Raw genomic sequence first — 22,221 nt, forward strand, 5'->3', positions numbered from 1 at the left:
CAAGAAGAGACAAGATAGTTGTCTGCTCCCACAATTTTAGTTTTGAAGTTACAAGTATAAAAGTAGTAGCAAAAGATTTTAGTGGAAATCGGAAACAAGTAAAACTCTTGAGTTTCTAAAGTTCATGAACGTATGCGAATTATAAATCAAAAACTGATTTGCCAAAGCAGAAGCCTCATCACTTTTTAATGTTTGCCAGTCTTTTAAAAATACGCTGGTCTGATTATTCAACCATAGAAGCAGTTCACTATTCAATAGCTCCAATGCCCAAGAAATTCACAAAGGAGAAAAACAAAAAATAGCAGCTCTGATACTCCACAGTAACACAAGTCGTTGAATACCAGCCAAGCCCTTCCTTAGATGTCAAACTATTAGAATTTTGAAGTCGATCGCTAATTGCAATTAATGCAGTTATAAGAAAGAATGTACTCCAATAGGAGCTGCACACTACAGATCTGGCATGTGTTATTTCTCTAACTTTTCCCCATGCACCTTCTTGAGTAATAATTAATGATCTTCACCTTACAATGTCAGTAACACAGAGCTTGTTGTGTTTAAAAGAGCAAAAAAATCTTCTGGAACTTTTACTTTGGCATAATCACTGTACCTAATTAGAGTTGGCATAGAGATGGTGTATGCACAAAAGGAGTACAGTTTAAAGTGGCTGTCAGCAATAATGGTGTGCAGCTTCTAGTTCTTCACTTTTTCTGGGATTGAAAACTATTAGCTTCATGCATTGAAGTCTTGCACAATTAAACAAAGATTAATTGAAGTTGAAGTTTTGCTCTTCTAAAATACAGAACTTTGAATTCAGATTGACAAGATTTTGAGATAACGTTATGTGAAATTGACTCCTGATAATTGGAAGATGTCACCTGAACAAGTGAGCCCATTAGTGTTAATTAATTTACAATTAAAATGGCAGAAAAAAATCAGCACAACATCCTGGGTGAGTGAACATCTAACTGATGTTAACTCAGGTCTCACACCATCAAACATACCAATTTCTCCAAACTAAATGCTCCACGTTATCGGCACTCCTCACTGAAACCATGCAGGAGAGGATCTTACTGGTTATAGCCATGGTTCTGAAAGAACCGCCAGCATTCAGCCATTCTAGAAATTTCTGATCTTCGTGAACTTATTCAAAGCCCAGGATTAATGAGTGACAACCCTTTCTGCATCAGTCACTCTGCTCTATTACTGACATTCCCTAGTTTCATTCTCTATGAAATAGAGCTTCTCATATCATTTACCATGTCAGACTACACACTGAATTTAGAATCTCATTCACTTCAACTGGGATTCTTAACCCCTAAATTCAGAAGTGTACGGCATATTATTTCTTTAATTTATGTTAAATGTTTTAAGATATATTAAAATACTTAGTTTAATGCACTTTTAATTAATTGAAAATAAATTGACGGGCCGGCTGATGGCGCAATGAGATCGGGGCCAGACCTGGGAGCGGAGGTTCCCGGGTTCGAAACCAGTTGGGTCCGCTCCCAAGTACGCTCTCCATCCGTGCTGGGTTAAGTGTCGAGATCGCAACTCGACCTCGTAAAATAAAGGGAAAATACTGCGAGAACGTCTGTGTGAGGAGTGGCACGCCACACAGTCTCTCACTCTCTTGTTCCGCGCCTTGTAAAAAGCCATGAAAAAAAAGACATCATCACGGACGCACGCACGCGCCAAAAAAAAAGAAAATAAATTGACATCCGTTTTTATAATTTAAATATACTTCTGAAGATCAGACAAATTTAAAGGGTATTTATATTTTCCCCCAATATGGCCCCCTATAAACCTAGTTGGGGCATCCAGAATAGAAATGGTGGACTACACTGCTTGTGGCCTAATTATTGCAGAGATTTAATCACCCATCTCCAGCACAGATGAAAGTAGATAGCCGAAGTCTACAGGCACTAACTTCAATTGACAGGCAGGGTCACAATGGTCTGAGCACATCTAGTCCATTGAAAAAAATAAAGCAAACAACATGAAAAATATTAACATGGAAGAGCATATAACAACATTTTCAAACAACATTGAGACTATACCTTACAGTTCAAATCCCATCTCAGTAATCCAAGCACAATTTCAAGGTAAGAGATTCAGCAAGATCATGCTTTAAGGAATTTGCTAAGTCTTATTGAGGTATAAATTACCACTGTAATACACACAAAATGCTGGAGGAACTGAGCAGGCCAGCCTGCATCTATGGAATAAAGGAAACAGTTGACGTTTCGGGCTGAGACCCTTCTTCTGGACTCATTCATAACTGTCCACAAAACAAATCAAACTTGACCTACCATAAGCTATTTTGAAAACATTTACTGGATCCACTCTCAAAAATTGGGGCAATGGATAGTGAATATTAAGACCACTGCAAAGATATCTGCTACTAATATGGCTGTATAGTTATTTTTAGAAAATTCGAACACTCTAATTTCAAAGTTAATTTTAAATAACAGCACCTTCCAAAGCACTGAAGTCTACTGCCCAAACGAACAAGGCCAGAGGTACATTGAAATTTCACCACTTTCAAGTTCCTTGCATCCTAACTTGGATGCATGTAACTTCCAGTCAAGGTGGCTCTGATTTGCAATGTCCAATGAAGTCATGGCTCAATTTAGCTGTTCTTTTACATTTATAGGGATAGTTTGGGGGTCAGTGTGGGGAGTTAGGAGAAAGGTTGGGGTTTAGGGACAGGAATGAGGGGGAGTTAGAGATCTCGGGCAGTAAATGAAGAGTCAGGGGCAGGCAAGATCCAGTGGTGGTAATCCAGGTTGGAGTACTCTGCAGTTGAAGGCGAGTGATCCCTGTGGACAGATGTTGGGTCAGCAGGCCAAGGATCAATGAGATCTAGGCTTGATAACCAGAGGTCAGTTGTCCAGTGACTGAAGCCAGAAGCTGGCGAGTCCTGAGGCAGAGGCCTAAAGGGAGTGTATCTGGAGGTCAAAGGTCTGAGAGTCTGGACCAGGGACTGGAAGTTGGAACCCCAATGTCTGAGAGTCTGGGGTCAAGGATTAGGAGTTGGAAGCCCAGAAGCAGCCAGTCCTGGTATTGGAGGCCCAACCATGAGAGAGGGCAGTAAAGGGGCTCATTTGAGTTGTTATTTTGTTTTGTTGAACATCGTGGGTATGCTATGTTGGTGCCAGAGCATGTGGCAACATTTGCAGGCTGCCCCCAGCACCTTCTTACATTGCATTGGTTGTTAACACAAATGCACATTTCACTGCATGGTTTGATACACGTGGTAAATAAATGAATCTGAAATAGCTCACCAAACCTTTATTCCTAGGTCTAAATCATAAAACCTCTTACCCAACGACATAATCAAAGATTATATTCATTCATTATGTGCCATGTCATATGACATGGATGATCATGGTCTTTCCATGACCATGAATGTTCTTGGCAATTTTCTCCTACAGAAATGGTTTGCCATTGCCTTCTTCTGGGCAGTGTCTTTACAAGACAGGTGACTCCAGCCATCATCAATACTCTTCAAAGACAGTTTGCCTAGCATCAATGGTCACAAAACCAGAACTTGTGATATGCATCAGCTGCTCATATGATCATCCACCACCTGCTCCCAAGGCTTCACATGACTCTGATCAGGAACTCAGCAGGGCTACACCTTGCCCAAAGGTGATTTGCAGGCCAGAGAAAGGAAAGAGGGAGCTCCTTTTGTAGAGATGCATCTCCATCCTACCACCCAGATTATACAGTAGATCATATAGATTATATTATATGGTTCATTTTGGTTAAAGGCTAGTGCTTCAGCTCTGCCTTCAAGGGATAAACAATGAATGTTGTTCTTTGAAAGTGCTGGCCAAGTTGCATTTTTCAGGGCTTCCAATAACAGTGAGATAAATGGCTGGTTTAGACGTTTTGGCAACAATATTCAGTGGCATCATCAGAAATAATTTTACGTTTTATTGCTTCTATTGTTGATTTTATTTTCTCCTTATAAAATCACAGGAGGCAGCCACTTTGCAGATCAGCCCCATGCCAGCTCCCAGGGGAGCAATACCATTAGTCCCATTAAATTAGATTATTCATGTACACCAGGGTGCATTGAAGTTCCTTGATCACATGAAGCTTACAGAGTAAACAGTGTAAAAGTTAGTAATAAATAAAGCAATAAATCAGAATCAGGTTTAATATGTTGTGACATTTGTTATGCAGCAGTAATATATTTCAATACATAAAAACTGTAAATTACAGTATATATACATTTAAAAAGTTAAATTAAATAAATAGTACAAAAAGAGAGAAAAGAAGTAGTAAGATAACATTCATGGGTTCAATGCCCATTCAGAAATTGGATGACACAGGGGAAGAAGCTGTTCCAGAATCGTTGAGTGTGTGACTTCGGGCATCTGTACCTCCTTCCTAATGGTAGCAATGGGAACAAGGCATGACCTGGGTGAGGAGGGTCCTTAATGATGGATGCCGCCTTTTTGAGGCATCACTCCTTGAAGGTGTCCTGGATACTACGGAAGCTATTGCCCATGATGAGGCTGACTGAGTTTACAACTTTCTGCAGCTTATTCTGATCCTCAAATTCCTAATGAAATATAGTCACTGTTGTGACTTCTTTGTATCTGCATCAATACATACCTACCAGCACAAAATATCACAACGGTAGTACAATCTGAAGTAGTGAAAAAGAAACAAAAATGAAATGACAGAAGGAGAATATTCAAAAGAAGCAGAATTAAGAGTACAGAAATGTTGCTGTTCTATCGGTACTGGGAGTGCAAAAGAGACTACTAGTTAGGAGTCTGATAGCAGTGGAGAAGAAGCTGTTTTAAGTCTGGACACAACCTCCCGCGGAATGTGTGAATTTTCTTCGGCTGCTTCAGTCTAAGGATGTCCTGGGTAAGTTAATTGGCCGTTGTAACTTGTCCCGTGGGGCAATGGGGCAGCATAGCTCAAAGGGCCGATTTGGTGCTGTATCAACATACATACATCCAGCCTTTCAGGTTCCTTTATCTTCTTGCAGAAGATAGACAAGATAAAATGAAATGACAGTATTTATCTGAAGATAAATCACACAGACACACATAGGATATGACATCCAAGTGAGATTCCAATTCAGATAATTACAAAGTTCTTATTTCTCCAATCGAAACGATGCTAATTATTCTCAATTTAATTTTGAAGCACTTAAAAAACAGTTTAAATTCTATTCTTCTCCAAGTCTAGAATATCAGTTTTGCGCTGAAATAAATGAAGTACAATTCACTTATCCAAGTGCATTCAATTTCTCTTTATTGGCAATAAGTCGTTAACCTTTTCTAGAGATGCCACAATGGTATGCACTAGAAATTAATTGCGCATAGGCTTGTTGTCAGGATTTTTCTTAACATTATAAGCACACTTATTATTTTCCTCATCAAGCACAGCTAAACATTTTAGCGAAAAACAAACACCAGGTTGATACCAATTTTTAGAGGACACTGCAGGACCAAGGACGAATTGACTAATTAAATAGAAGTCTTAACTTTGATTTCCCTTTGGAAACAACCCAAACAAACTGCAGCAGGGTATTAAACATGCTGTGCACAAAAAAATTTCCCCTATATTATGCCATGTAACTTTACTCATAACATGCAAAACAAACCAAATTGAACCATTTTTGCAGCTATAATCAGTGTAATTAGAATTGCACAGCAAATACAATTGCAAAAGTTACATCACTGACAAGGAGGGTTAGAACAACTGCTCAGACACAACCAGGAGGCTGGTTGGCAGCTACCAGTTGAGAAGGTGTGGTCACAGAACGAGCAAAGGAAGGCCACTTCCAGACTTTCTCTTGTTTGTGAAAGGGGTAGGTTCAGAAAATGTTACAAACATATTACACACACCTTATATGAGCTTACAGGATCACAGATAGTGCAACTACTGACAACTTGTGAATTTCATATCCACAGGGCGTCCAAAACACTCAGTGGAAAGCATAGCAATTTGCACACACAGGAAGTTCCAATCCATGATAATGACCTGATAATCTGTTGGTGTTCTCAGCTGAGAGAAAACCACTGCCCTGCTTTGAATCATTTGTATTGATTTGAGGCAGTAAACAGGGACTCATCCATAAGACAGCACCTCCTCGAGTGGCAGACAACTTTTTTTAAAAATAAAAGCTCAAATGTTATTTTAACCCATGTATGTCTGTCTGGGATGATTGCATCAAGTCATTGGCCATGTACTCATCCAAAAGCAAGGGTGGGAGAATGGAGAGTTTGACTCCAAAAAAAATCTGGTGAAAGCCAAGGGTTCAGTTTTCCAATATTGTGCTTAAGAAAATTATTTCTCATACAAAAACTATTTGCAAAAGACAACAATAGAGAGACAGCGCAGGAAACGAGTGATGGTGTACAAGAGATAAAGTACTATGTGTTCCAATACCATTAAGAATAAACCAAGTAAATGAAGGAGGAGGATTCAAGGTTAAATCCTCAAGATGTTTTGAACTGAGAGGTTGGGCTGGGAAGCCTTTGGAGCACTGGCACTGAATCATTCCTCTTATTTCAATATTTCCAAATCACTCAGGCTTAAAGATGTTACCTCACCATTAGCTGTATTAAAACAATTCCCCACTTTACAATAAAAATATACATACACAAGCTTCAACAAATATTTGGATTTGATATTTTTAAAACATTCCTTTAACTGTTCAATTCTTCTCAACTACAGTATGTTAACAGTGAAAGATAAGATAGGATACATCACAGAAAGGTCAATTAGTACAATGGTCCCCAACCTCTGGGCTGCGGACCGATACCGGGCCGCAAAGCATGCAGTGGTGCAGCAGTAGCCGGGACGCACCCAGCACATCTGATAGCTCTCATGACATATCAAATTTAGATATATTTCATAATATTTCAGAAAATTACCCCAAAAGTAAACTCTTCAAGATTAGAAATGACTGACTATGAGTTTTTGGTCAGGATCAAATTAAAGCAGCTTAAATATTTTCCAATAACTTAACATTTTGAGATATAAAGAAATTATACATTCTTCCTCGTCATTTTTGCTCCATTTTAAAGTTATGGATCTATAGAACAGTAACTTTGAAAATGAGAATCACTGCTATTCCCAAATTGTATCCAACATTCCAATTCTTGCCACTATCAGCGGGTTAACCAAGATTACATTAGACCTTGAAAATTCAATTCAAATATCTGCAATTTAAAAGTAAGAATAAATGTATCAACATGCAAAAACACAACCCTGATGCAATGATCATTAGAATCTTTTTTTTAAAGGAATGAATGCCATTTTTATAATTACTTTCTTGAGCTGAAGCACTTTATAATTAGAACGCAAAGACCAATTAGAAATTCAAATGTATGATTTTCTTCCCCCTGTTATTGCACACTTGGGACCAATCTTTTTTTCCCCACTGGGTCATTTTCCTCAAGACTTGTGTGTAATTAATGTCATTCGACACCTGTTACTAGTGTAATGAGCATGGATAAAGTTGCAAACTACAGTTCTACAAATTAAAAATATCTGATTTAGGTCTGCATTTAAACTGGCTTTCTTGATTGGACGTATATTTTACATGGGGTTATAAAAAGATGAATTTTACAAACATTTCTTTAAATAGCATGCACGTTAAGTTAAATAATTCTTCTATCAAATTCAGTAAACAATTAATTTAGATGCAAAGGTTTTTCTCTTGACACACTGCCCTTGCAAAATCAAGTGCAATTAAGAAAACAAATCGAAAGGTCAAGAACTTAAGCTTCAGATTCTATTTTAGATTTATTTCAGAATAATTTAATATTGACAGCTTTTGAAAATGTCCATATCCATCACTATTCATAAGATGCATGGCATACTGGCCTAAACCTTCAACTGTAAAACAAAAACCAAAGACAGGACCTGGCTCTTACCCTTAGTAATCTCTTTTGGCTTCTCTCACTTCCTCCAAACCAAAGTTTTATCATGGGCACTCATATGGGCCCCAACTATACCTGCCATTTCATCAGCTACATGAAACAGTCCATGTTCCAAGCCTACACCAGTAATGCTCCACAACTCTTCCCCTGCTACACTGACGACTGCAGACTGCATAAATGGTGATTCAAGCATCCATGCAGAGCTTGTCAATTTCATCCATTTTGCCTCCAACTTCCAGCCTGCCCTTAAATTTACTTGGTATTCTCTGACATCACTCTTCTCTTTCTCATTCTCTGCCTCCATCTCCAGAGATAGATTATCAACCAACATCTTTTACAAATCTACTGGCTCTCACAGTGATTATGATCACTCTGCAACTCATGCTCTCGATATTTATCACTAATTTACTTATAATTTTAGCTTTTATTTAATTTTGTATTTGTACAGCTTGTTGCTTTTTGCACATTGGTTGCTGTTGATACTATTGGGGGTGGACTTTCACTGATTCTATTGGGTTTCTTGTATTTACTGTGAATGCCGGCAAGAAAAAGAGATTCTCAGGATTGCATATGGTGACATATATGAGGAAACGAATTGAAGCAGCAGGGATGTGGTCTTTGAGGAGGATGCAGAGAATATCATGGACGAAATGAATATCTAACGAGGATGTCATAAACAGAGCATGCACAAAAAGAGAAATAATGTATGAGATCATGAAAAGGCAACGTAACTTCATTGGACATGTGACTAGGAAAGAGGAGTTAGAATGCACAGTAATTATGGGAAAGATTGAAGGGAAGAAAGCAAAAAGAAGGCAAAGACAAATGATGATGGAGACAGCAGCCGGAGAACTGGAAATGAATACCAATGAACTGATCCACTTGATCCGAAACAGGAATGTGTGGGCCATGCTAGTCAAAGCTCAATCAATCTGGGCATGGCACCTGATGATGATGATGATGATGATGATGATATGGTGACATACATGTACTGTGATAATAACTTTACTTTGAACCTTTGAACTATCCTGTCCTTCGCTCAGTTCCTTAGCCATGCCTGTTTTCAGGATGAGGCATTCCCTCCTCGAACACTCGAGAAGTCCTCTTTTTTCATAAAATAGGGTTTCATTTCCACAACCACCAATGCTGCTCTCATCTGTTTCCTCCATCTCTTGCAAGTCTCCTCTTACTCCCAACCACCCCCCCATGTAATATGTGTAGGGTTCTTCTTGTCCTCACCTATCACTCCACAAGGCACCCCATTCTCCGCAACATCTTCCATCTCCAAAAGAATTATACCACCAAGCACACCGTCCCCTTCCCCACACTCTCCCCACAGGCATTACTCGTTATGTGATACCATTGGCCACTCGCCCCTCCGCAATAATATCCCTCTTGGCACTTATCCCTGCGATGTGACAAGTGGTACACCTGTTTATACCTCCCTTGCCACCATTCGGAGCCCCAAGCGATCCTTCCAGTTAAAGTGCACGCAACCTGTGAACCTATTGGGATCATTTATTGTATCAAGTGCTCCTGGTGCGGCCTTCTCTACATCAGTAAGATCTGATGCATATTGGAGAATCACTTTGTTGTGCAACTTTGCTTTGTCCACCGCCGCCGTCTCCTGGTGGTTACCCATTTTATTTTAACTTCCCATTCCCATACTAACACATGACACATTGAGGTCAAACTCAAATTGGAGGAGCAACCTCATATTCCATCAAGGTAGCCTCCAACAAAATGGCAGGAACACGGATTTCTCTAATTTCCAGAACCGTTTTCCTCCATTACCCTCCCTACCCCTCTTTATTTTGTTCATTCCGCAACCCCGGCCCCGCCTACTGCCACTTTTCTGGTAGTCCTTTCTGGAAGTCTGAAATAAAAATTGCTGGAACAACTCAGCAAATAAGACAGCACCTACAAAGATGTTAAAGCAGGCAAATTTATAAACTGATGAACTTTCATCAGAATTAGCCAGCTCTGGTAAGATATTGGAAAGGTTGGTCATTGATTTCAAAGGTTGTTTTGTGCCAAATTGGCTTCTCAAACTGAAATGCTGGTTGCAAGTGAGCTTTGTAAATGACACACCATGCAGGTTATTCAAATAATACTGAATATAGGGCAATTCTGATAACCATAGAGACTATAATTGATAGACTGTCTTCCTTACTTTGTCTGGATACTGATATAGTGAAGCAAAAGGTTCCTCCAAGAGGACCACCACCTTGTTGTAGGGTTTGGAGACTTGTGTACCTCAATGACAAGGAGAGCTATGCTGGGTGGAGTCAGGGCTTCATGCTTTGACTCTTGGTAGGATCACCCGTGCCAAACAGGTCAAGGGGTAGAGGACAGACTAAGAGTGGTCCACCGGTCCTCCATGTTTGGGGCTTCAACTCGGGGCTAACAACCCTTACTGGTAAAATTAAACTGCTACGGAAACAGCAATGAAGGATTCACTTTACATCTGAATGCAATGGTATCCCTGAGTCTCCACCCAGAACTTGCATGGCTGACAATAGCGAAAACCAAAAGAAGCTACTGCTATGATGAAAGCTTTGACCACCACCAGAGATGGAGGTCCTTTATTCCTGCCCTAAACACCAGCAGCATAACAGACAGCAAGATGCAAAAGCTTAATGTAATAAAGAAAATACTATCCTCACTTGTCCACTGAATGGGTCTTTTCAATTTCTACCAAGCACTGTTACTAGAATTAACCTGTAGTCCATTTTTATCAAACTAAAGTTCAATTAACGTGTAGTAACTTTCCCGTGATAACTAACTTAATTGAAAACATTTTAATGAGCTAGACACCATGCTCAAAATAATTCCTTTACCTGTTTACCTTCTTATAACTTAGAATTAATAAAACCCTTGCAATTAGCGTTCAGTTTATTCCAAGGACACAAATTTCAATGGTGGTAAAAATGAATTTAATATAAATGCAACCACACTAACTTTTGTCCCAATTGCAAAGTGTTTAAGTATTGGTTGCTGAATTTTCCCTTGAATGGACACATTTAGTGTTAAAGCATCCACAACAGAAAATTCTGAAAATGTTGTCATGTAAATTGAAGCACTGTAAGACTGAAGGAGTGGGTCAACTTTATTATTATGCAAAAACCAATAAGCACTCTTCACAGATGTTATTTGGTGCATTCACAACTGCTCTCACATCCCTCCATTTTGCTTTAAATATTAAGCATGTTCTTTAAATTCTCCATCTGAGTGCCAGTCTGTGGAAATTTATTCCACCCCTCATACTAAATCACTGCTATTGCACAAGTGGATTCATTATATACTCCATATCTGCATGTAAAAATCCAAGTTCAACTGTTAAAAAGAAAATAGTAATTTGCTTAAGGGCCTAGCCACTTTCTCCCCTTTGATGAAAACACAAGGAAACTAGTTACACAGAACTAGAGTTCATTTTTTTTTTCACTTTTTAAGTGGATTCTTTCAGGGATGAATTCTTTGTCAATATTTTAGGCAGAATTAAATATTTTGATTATTAGTAGAACTTTAGACAAATGCATATCTTGCATAATTTGCAACAGTAAAGGCTGATTTATACTTCTGCGTCAAATCAACACCGTAGGTATGGCGTCACCGCGATTCCTACACCGTAGCTTGACGCGCATCTCTCCCAAAATGTAACTACGCGTTGTGGCAACGCAGGCCACAACTACTGCGATTGGTCCGCTTGGTAGCATCGCACTTCCTCCCACGCTGCAATAGCTTCGCATTGGACGACTGAAGGGCAGGGAAGGAACTCTGGCTGCAATGCTTTCCATAAAGCTTTACAGACCTCTGAAATTATGGAGGACACATTTCGCTTTTACGAAAAAAGACGCTCGCTTTAAACTTGTTTACCCCGAGAAAGACTACCATGACCATGAAGCCTTGCATGGGGAGGTGTGTGCGCATGCGCGACATGCGCGAATTGCAGAGGGATGCAGGCACACCAACGCAGAAGTATAAATGCTCACAACGCGTAGGCTACGGCACAAGCTTGATGCACAAGTACAAATCAGCCTTTCGAAATGAAAATAAACAATTCATTCCAGCCTTCATTTGCTATGCAAGCTTTACTCATCTAATCTTTCCCACCCCATCATATTATGTGGTCAGTTTGGTAACTGGCTTTTTCTGTTAAGAAACAGAGACAAATGCAATTAATCAATACTCTGATTCATCATTTCTGTAAGGGTGAATTATTATAATCCTAACAGCTATAACATGAATGTCATCCGAGTTATTGAACATATAAAAGATCCTCAATACAATTTGAGCAACCTTTATAAAAAATATAATAAAATCATTAAGGACTGAATAGCCCATTTTACAGCTGCAAATTTTACGAAATATACACTTCAGGCTGGATGAACTTCAGATGAAAATACCTTAGGTTTTACAAAAAGACTTTTCTTTTAAAAAAAAAACAAGAAACGACAAATTTAAGTGGCTTGACATTTTTAATTAAAATTCAAATGGTAAAATTTGATTTGATAGAACTAATTAAGATAAATTAAGAAATTTTCTATACATAAATGAAAATTGAAATGAGAATTGTGGGGGTCCTCTGGAGTCAGTTTCCTCCCTACTGAATAGATGATTAGCCAGAAGCTATCATTAGTCACAAAGCAACTTAAGGCCTCCCACGATGTCAAAAATGAAAAGAAACAAGTGGGGAAACAGCATCCTGCAAATCAGTAAGTGAGAAATACCCTTTCAAACTACACAAGGGCACATCATCCTTCCCATTTCATATGAATAAGACAAACCATTAATGTCTCGATGAAGCAGCGTGATGAACTAAACTCTGAAGCATACTTAAAAATATCTAAATACATGCTTTGAAAATGTACAAAGCCATCTTATTTACAGACAGAGTTGACTGACAGAATTCATTATTGGAAAAAACAAATCTTGTTTTATATATATGAACAAACAAATTAATACAGGATGTATGAAGAAAAGTATTGTACTTTTTGGCAGTCTGTCTTGAAGTCAGCAGTTTTAAATACAAAATTTGTTTTTAGACAATGGCTTTAATTTTCAGAGATAGAAGAAAAATTGATACCAAACCAGGGAGGCAGTGGTAAATGTTTTTCTTTGAACACGTTAAGAGTTTTCTCTGTTGTGTGGCTGTCTGGTGGGGATGAGGGTGTGGGGAAGGACCATTCTCAGGGTTTTATTCTGCATACATACTTTGATAATAAATGTACTTTGAATCTGAAATGTGGTAGAACATAGTTTTCCAAATAGAAGCTTTGTTTCTAAACTTTTCTAGTCAAAAGCCTTCTCTTTTCTGATACAAATTCTTTTAATAATTTTCCCAATGGCTTTACAGAAGAATTTGTTACACATCATGTATTGCATTGCTAATGTAACACAGGTACTTACATCAGAAATAAAGGAAGCTTAAATCAGTCCTGAAAACTTACCAATATATTCAAAAACGAAGACTACAAAGAAAGGAGTCACAAGGTCATTTATCCCTTGGACATAGCCACTGGCTGGATGTCGAATCGCCCAGATGAAAAGAATACGCTCAAAGATCTGGAAAAGAATTTGAAGAAACTAGAACAAAGCAAATACTTTTGAATGGAACAGGTACATTTATTTGTTTTTCCCCAAAATGAATAACAATAGTGATGTCTATTGCATTGGTGAATTTAAGCATTACCAACTTATTGGTGACTTTAATACATCATCACATTTGCATAGTAGTTCATCTATTTCCATAATGATTTATTTAACGTATTACTTACTGGACCAAGGATTCATTATAACTAGCTATTTAGATCATACAGTTTAATGTTAAATTGTGATTAGAATTTTAAAATATAGTACAAATTAATCTTGCTCACTAGCACTGTGCATATACATCAATGTTAATGTGCAAAAAATACGCACAAATTTAACAGCAGCTTCAAAAGTCAACAGGTGTCCAACACTGAGCTGGAACTTGCTGAGTGGAAAACTAATATCATGAGGCAGTCCCTCACGAAAGCACTATTTATAGTGTTCTCCATTTTATATTCCCACCAGCTAAATATCCAATGAAAATCCATATTCCCAAAAATAGTGGTATAGTTTAAAAACTGCTAAAGGAAACTTTTTTAAAACAGCAATAAATACAAAAAGTTTGCTCTAAGTTTTACATAAACAATTTAAATGAAACCTGTTGAAACAGCAAAGACTTCTCTCTCACATTTGCTGGTTTAAGATTGTAGTCAGGTTTCTATCATTCTTAAACAAACTTACAGCTCACACAGTGAACGAACTGTTACCACAGAATTATATTGGCTCATGAATAAATTAAAAAGATAAATTAAGTTCCAACAAGAAACATTTTGTATTAATCTCATTATTTCACTCACACAGATTTATAGTTACAAACAGTGGTTATTTATCTTGCACCACCTGGGAAACTCAGAGTGCAGAGACTTAGATTCAGTCTGAAATTTTACAAACCACTTAACTCTTTGAATACTAAGAATTTTAATAAATATTTAACAAATAACAATGAGGCAAGGCCAGCCTTTATCTGAAGCATTTAATTAATGTTAGCTATTCACACTGCTAGTGTGATTTCATATGGCTTTGAGGCATCAAAAGCATATAGGTTTTATTTGATCACATGGTCACTAAATCTTTGACATAAAATTAAGTTTAAACTTATTACCTGGATAGAGACAGACATGACAAATATACTGGAGAATTACAAATGTTGCAAACTTATTATAAAAAAGTTATGGTATATTGCCCATGTTAGTCAGCATAATATTGATAGGGAAATTTTGGAACATTAAATTTTCCCGGTGAATTGAACGGCACACTCAACACTGAACATTTCAAAATCAACCTCATTAATAGGTCTGGAGTCAAATACAAGGCAGACCAGAAAAGGAAGCCAATTTCTTTCCTGAAAGCTTGTGCGTTTTTGCAGTCAGTTATTGTGGCGATTCAGCTTGCACCACTTGAAAAGCTAGCTGAGTGGTGCACAACAATGCCCTCTGACTCGATGTCAGCAAGACCATGGAGCTGACTATTGGCTTCAGGAGGAGGAAACCAGAGGACCAAGAGCCAATCCTCATGGGAGGATCAGAGGTGGAGAGGTTAGCAACTTTAATTTCCTCCATGTTATTATTTCAAAGTAACTGTCCTGAGCAAGTGCAAATACGAAGAAAGCACAGCAGTGCTTCTACTTCCTTAGGAGTTTGAGAAGGTTCAATATGATATCCAAAACTCTGACAAAGTTCAATAGGTGTGAAGTGGGGAGTATATTAACTGGCTGCATCACAGCCTGCTATGGAAACACCAATGCCCTTTATCCAAAAATTTCTACAAGATGTAATGGATATGATCCAGTCCATCACAGGTAAAGCTTTCCCCACCATTGAACACATCTACCCAAAACATTGTCACAGAAAAGCAGCATCCATCATCAGGGGCCTCCACCATCCAGGGCATGCTCTCTCCTCACTGCTGACATCTGGAGGGTGGTATAGGAGCCTCAGGTCTCAGACCACCAGGTTCAGAAACAGTTATTTCCCTCAACCATCAAGCTCTTGAACCAACAGGAATAACTTCACTTGCCCCAGCACTGAAATGTTCCCACAACTTATGGATTCACTTTCAAGGACTCTTCATCTCATATTCTCAATATTTATTACTTATTTATTATTATTAATTGTTCTAATTACACAGTTTGTTGTCTTTTGCACATTGGTTGAATGTCAAAATTGGTGCTGTCTTTCCACAAACAAGAGAAAATCTACAGTTGCTAGAAGTCTAAGCAACACACATAAAATGCTGGAGGAACTCAGCCAGCCAGGCAGCATCTATGGGAACAGTCAACGTTTTGAACCAAGACCCTTCATCAGGACTGGAGAAAACAAATGAGAAGTCAGAGTATGAAAGTGGGGAGAGGGAAGGAAGAAATACAAGATTGCAGGTGATAGATGAAACCAGGAGAGGGGTGAAGTAAAGAACTGGAAAGTTGAATGGTGAAAGAGATAAAGGGCTGGAGAAGGGGGAATCTGATGGGAGAGGACAGAAGACCATGGAAGAAAGGAAAGGGGAGGAGCATTAGAGGGAGGTGATAGGCAGGTAAGGAGATAAGGTGAGCAAAGGAAATGGGAATGGTGAAGGGGGGGGGTTCAATTATTGGAAGATCAAGAAATCGATATTCATACCATAAGGCTGGAGGCTGCCCTAAAATGGCAGGGGGATGGGAACCAGTATGATAGAGCTGAGGATGAGCCGGCAGGTTTACAAGTAGATGATGTAATATTCAATATGAATTTAAGGAAGGACAAGCCAATGATTGGGTACAACTGCAGACAGAGCAAAGAGTTAAGTTGTACCACAGAGGAAAAATTCATAAGAGCAAAAAATGCAGGAATAGCATTCGGAATGAGGTGGACAATCTCATGGCGAAATTAGAGATTGGCTGGTATGATGTTGTAAGCATCACTGAGTCATGGCTGAAAGAAGGTCATAGTTAGGAGCTTAACATCAAAGGATATACTTTGTATCGAAAGGACAGGCAGGAAGGTATAGGTGGTGGTGTGGCTCTATTGGTAAGAGATGTGATATAGGGTCAGAGAATGTCAAGTCTTTGCGAGTGGATTTAAGAAACTGCAAGGGTTAAAAAAAAACCATTATGGGAATCATATATAGGCCTCCAAACAGTAACTAAGATGTGGGGTTGAGATTGCAAAGGGAGCTGGAAAAGGCATGTGATAAGGGTAATGTCACAATTGTAATGGGGGGACTTCAATACGCAAGGGGATTGGGAAAATCATGTCAGAGTTGGATCATGAGAGAGGGAATGCCGACGAGATGGCTATTTAGAGCAGCTTGTGCTTGAGCCTACTAGGGAAAGGCCAACTTAGATTGGGTGTTGTGTAATAACCCAGATATTATTAGTCAGCTTAACATACAGGAACCCCTAGGAGGCAGTAATCATAATTTTTTTAAATTAAGTGCAATCGTGAACAACAGCCAGATCAGAAATGCTGATCAAGTCAGCTAGTTCCCAAAGAGAACTCTGATAGGCCAATCAGATGGTTCACTGCTGCTCAGTGATAACAGGCACAAGGGTCGCTAGCCCCTGTACTCCAGAAACACACCTGAGCAGTGTGGCGGAGGTATGTGCTATGCATGACCTGATCTGAAAGCATCATATTGACTCATAACAGATCATGTTCACGGTGGAACAACTTAGTCAAGGATGAGGTGATCAGCACAGATGGACAAATTATACCTCCACTACCCCTATTCAATATGATTGAATTCATACTGCAATTTGAGAAGGAGAAGCACAAGTCACATGTATCAGTATCATAATGAAATAAAGGGAATGACAGGAGCATGAGAGAGGAGCTTGCCCAGGTGGATTAGAGGGGAATGCTGGCGGGGATGATGGCAGAACAGCGGTGGCTGAAGTTTCAGTAAATAGTTCACAAGGCGCAGGATAGATATGTCCCACAGAAGCAGTAGTTCTCAAGTGGCAGGGATAGGCAACCATGGCTGATACAGGAAGTTAAGGACTGTATAAAAACCAAGGAAAGGGCATACAAGGTAGGAGAAGTGAGTGGGAAGTTTGATGATTGGGAAGCTTTTAAAATCCAACAAAAGGCAACTAAAAAAGCTACAAGAAGGAAAAAGATGAAATAGGAAGGCAAACTAGCCAATAATATAAAGCAGGGTACTAGAAGTTTTTCAGTTATATAAAGAATAAAAGGGAGGTGAGAGTTGAGGTTAGAAGACAGGAGAATAATGCTGGTGAAATAGTAATGGGGGACAAAGAAAGGGCAGATGAACAGAATAAGTATTTTGCTTCAGTCTTTACTGTGGAAGATACCAGCTATATGCCAGAGGTCTGTGAGTGTCAGGGAGCAGGAGTGAACGCCATTGCTATTACAAAGGAAAAAGGGCTAGGCAAACTCAAAGGTCATATGGTGGATAATCACCTGATGGACTACATCCCAGAGATGTGAAAGAGGTAGCTGAAGAGATAATGGATGCATTGGTCATAATCTTTCAAGAATCATTTGATTCTGGCAGGGTCCCAGAGGACTGGAAATGTCATTCCACTCTTTAAGAAGGGAGGAACACAAAAGAGAGGAAATTATAGGCTAGTTAGCCTAACTTCAGTGGTTGGGAACGTGTTGGAGTCCATTATTAAGGATGAGGTTTCAGAGTACTTGGAGACTAATGATAAAATAAGTCAAAATCAGAGTGGTTTCTGCAAAGGGAAAACTTGTCTGACAAATCTGTTAGAGTTCTTCAAGGAAGTAACAAGCAGGGTGGACAAAGGAGAGGTAGTGGGTGTCATTTACTTAGATATTCAGAAGGCATTTGATAATGTACCTTACATGAGGATACTTAACAAGATAAAATCCTATGGTAATACAGGAAATATACTGGCATGGATAGAGGAATAGCTGACAGGCAAGAGGCAGTGAGTAGGAATAAAGGGGGCCTTTTCTGGTTAGCTGCCAATGACTGGTCGTGTTCCTCAGGAGTCAATATTGGGACCACTACTTTTCACATTGTTTGTCAATGATTTAGATAGTGAAATTGATGGCACTGTGGCAAAGTTTGCAGATGATACAAAGATAGATGGAGGGGTAGGTAGTGCTAAAGAAGCAATGTGATTGCAGCAGAACTTGGGCAAATTGGAAGAATGGACAAAAAGTGGCAGATGGAATACAGTGTTGGGAAATGTATGATAATGCACTTTGGTAAAAGAAACAATAGTGCAGACTATTATCTAAACGGGGAGAAAATTCAAACATCAGAGGTGGAGAGGGACTTAGGAGTCCTCGTGCAAGATTCGCAGAAGGTTAATTTACAGGTTGAGTCTGTGATAAAGGCAAATGCAATGTTGACATTTATTTCAACGGGAATTGGATATAAAAACAAGGAGATAATGCTGAAGCTTTATAAGACACTAAGTCAGGCTGCACTAGTTTCCAGAGGAGGTTCACTAGGATGATTCTGGGAATGAAGGGGTGAACATGAGGAGCATTTGGCAGATTTGGGCATGTACTCAATGGAATTGAAAAGAATGCAGGGGCGAAAGGACTAGATAAGGTTGATGTGGAGATAATGTTTCCTCTGGAGGGGGTATCCAGAAATTGAGGGCACAACCTTAAAATTGAGGGGCACCCTTTTAGAACAGAAGTAAGGAGGAATTTTTTTAGTTAAAGAGTGGTGAATCTGTGAAATGCTCTGCCACAGACTGCGGTGGAAGCCAAGTCCATGGGTATATTCAAAGCGATAGTTGATGGATTCCTGATTGGTCAGAGCATCAAGAGGGCAAGTGTATGGGGTTGAATGGGATCCATGATCATACGGCAGAGTGGACTTGATGGGCTGAATGGCCTAATTCTGCTCCTATGTCTTATGGTTTTTTCCCCAGATGGAATACAAGGTGTTGCTCCTCCAACATGAGTGTGGCCTCATCATGGCAGTACAGGAGGCCATGGAATGACATGTTGGAATGGGAAGGGGAAGTAGAATTAAAATGGGTGGCCACAGGGGACCCCACATTTCTGGCAGACAGAAGCCGTCTCGCAATTGACGTCAGGTCTCATATGATATACAGGAGGCCACACCAGGAGAGGCAGATACATAACCCCAAAAGACTCACAGGTGAAGTGTTGCCTGGAAAGACTGTTTGAGACCCTGTATGGTAGTGAGGGAGGTGGTGTGGGGGCAGGTGTAGCACTTGTTCTGCTTGCAAAACCCTACATAGAATGAAGGTTGGAGGAGCAACACCTTATATTCTGTCTGGGTAGTCTCCAACCTGATGGCATGAACATCAATTCCTCGAACTTTCAGTAATGGCCCTTCCCCCCCAGTCACCATTCTCCATTCCCCTCTCTCACCACATCTCCTTGCCTGCCAATCACCTCCCTCTGGTGTTCCTCCTCCTTCCCTTTCTTCATGGCCTTCTGTCCTCTCTTGTCAGATTACTCCTTCTCCAGCCCTTCATCTCTTTCACCAATCAACCTCCCAGCTCTTTACTTCAGCTCGCTCCTTCTCCCTGTTTCACCCATCACCTCCTATCTTTTATTTCTTCCTCCCCTCTCCCCATCTTCTTACTCTGACTTCTCCTCTTCCTATCCAGTCCTGATAAAGGGTCTTGGCCCAAAACATTAACTGTTTATCCTTTTGCATAGATGCTGCCTGGCCTGCTGTGTTCCTCCAGCATTGTGTGTGTTGCATTGTACGGTCTTTAACTTATTCTATTATGGATTTATTCAATATTCTCGCAAGGTAAAGAATCTTAGGGTTGTATATGCTGACATATATGTACTTTGATAATAAACTTCCTTTGACTTTTGACACAAGTGAAGCCCAATCCAACTATGAATCACACTTTTATTTTAGAGTAATTACTTCAACTCAAATTCTCAGACTTCCAAAGAGCAGGAAAAGTTAAAAAAGACCGCCATATCCAGCAGGCAGCGGAGTGAGAGGGTAGCAGATTGATAGGGCATTAGCTCAACGGGCTTAGGCAGTAACGGGACGAGGCGAAATAGGTTTACCTATGTTAATTGTGGAAAGGAAATATGTGTGTGATGCCGGTGTTCTGTGTTTGGTGTCAGATGTGAAAAGTCCTGGAGTCTCCCAACCTGCCAGAAGGCCGTATCTGCACCCAGTGTGTCGAGCTGCAGCTCCTAAGGGACCGGGTTAGGGAAGTGGAGTTGCAGCTCGATGATCTTCATCTGGTCAGGCAGAGCGAAGAGGTGATAGAAAGGAGTTATAGGCAGGTGGTCACACCAGGGCCATGGGAGACAGACAAGTGGGTAACAGTCAGGAGAGGGAAGGGGAAGAGTCAGGTACTAGAGAGTACCCGTGGCTGTACCCCTTGACAATAAGTACTCCTATTTGAGTACTGTTGGTGGGGACAGCCTACCTGGGGGAAGCAACAGTGGCTGTGCCTCTGGCACAGAGTCTGGCCCTGTGGTTCAGAAGGGAAGGGAAAGGAAGAAAAAGGCAGTAGTGATAGGGGACTCTATAGTTAGGGGGTCAGACAGGCAATTCTGTGGACGTAGGAATGAAACTCAGATGGTAGTTTGCCTCCCAGGTGCCAGTGTCCTGGATGTTTCAGATCGCGTCTACAATATCCTGCAGCGGGAGGGAGAATAGCCAGAGGTCGTGGTACATATTGGTACCAATGACATAGGTAGGAAAAGGGAAGAGGTCCTGAACACAGACTACAGGGAGTTAGGAAGGAAGTTGAGAAGCAGGACCGCAAAGCTAGTAATCTCAGGATTACTGCCTGTACCACGTGACAGTGAGTAAAGAAATAGAATGAGGTGGAGGATGAATGCGAAGCTGAGGCATTAGAGCAGGGGGCAGGGATACAGATTTCTGAATCATTGGGACCTCTTTCGGGGCAGGTGTGACCTGTACAAAAAGGACGAGTTGCACTTGAATTCCAGGGGGACCAATATCCTGGTGGGTAGGCTTGCTAAGTCTACTGGGGAGAGTTTAAACTAGAATTGTTGGGGAGTGGGAACCGAACTGAAGAGATGGAGGAAGAGGCGGTTGGCTCACAAATAGAGAAAGCTTGGAGACAGTGTGTGAGGGAAGATAGGCAGGTGATAGAGAAGGGACACGCTCAGACCGACGGTTTGAGATGTGTTTATTTTAACACAGGGAGTATTGCGAACAAGGCAGATGAGCTTAGAGCGTGGATCAGTACTTGCAGCTATGATGTGGTGGCCATTACAGAGACTTGGATGGCTCAGGGACAGGAATGGTTACTTCAAGTGCCGGGTTTTAGATGTTTCAGAAAGTACAGGGAGGGAGGCAAAAGAGGTGGAAGTATGGCACTGTTGATTAGAGATAGTGTCACAGCTGCAGAAAAGGTGGACATCATGGAGGGATTGTCTACAGAGTCTCTGTGGGTGGAGGTTAGGAACAGGAAGGGGTCAATAACTCTACTGGGTGTTTTTTATAGGCCGCCCAATAGTAACAGGGATATCAAGGAGCAGATAGGGAAACAGATCCTGGAAAGGTGAAATAATAAGAGTTGTCGTGGTGGGAGATTTTAATTTCCCAAATATCGATTGGCATCTCCCTAAAGCAAGGGGTTTAGATGGGGTGGAGATTGTTAGGTGTGTTCAGGAAGGTTTCTTTATATAGGTAAGCCTACAAGAGGAGAGAGTGTACTTGATTTGGTATTGGGAAATGAACCTGGTCAGGTGTCAGATCTCTCAGTGGGAGAGCATTTTGGAGATAGTGATCATAGTTCTATCTCCTTTAC

General features: G+C 40.2%; 1 protein-coding gene across 4 annotated transcripts in view; it reads right to left on the bottom strand.

The window, feature by feature from the left end:
• tbc1d22a (TBC1 domain family, member 22a) overlaps positions 1-22,221 on the bottom strand; it is a 335,257-nt gene that overhangs the window by 209,291 nt on the left and 103,745 nt on the right. For all 4 annotated transcript variants that reach the window (XM_072241880.1, XM_072241879.1, XM_072241878.1 and 1 more), the window contains one exon: positions 13,370-13,484. In XM_072241880.1, the coding sequence (XP_072097981.1) occupies positions 13,370-13,484 (115 nt within the window). The remainder of the gene's footprint in view (positions 1-13,369; positions 13,485-22,221) is intronic.

The sequence above is a fragment of the Mobula birostris genome, chromosome 23 (genome assembly GCF_030028105.1).
Source record: "Mobula birostris isolate sMobBir1 chromosome 23, sMobBir1.hap1, whole genome shotgun sequence".
Taxonomy (NCBI): Eukaryota; Metazoa; Chordata; class Chondrichthyes; order Myliobatiformes; family Myliobatidae; genus Mobula; species Mobula birostris.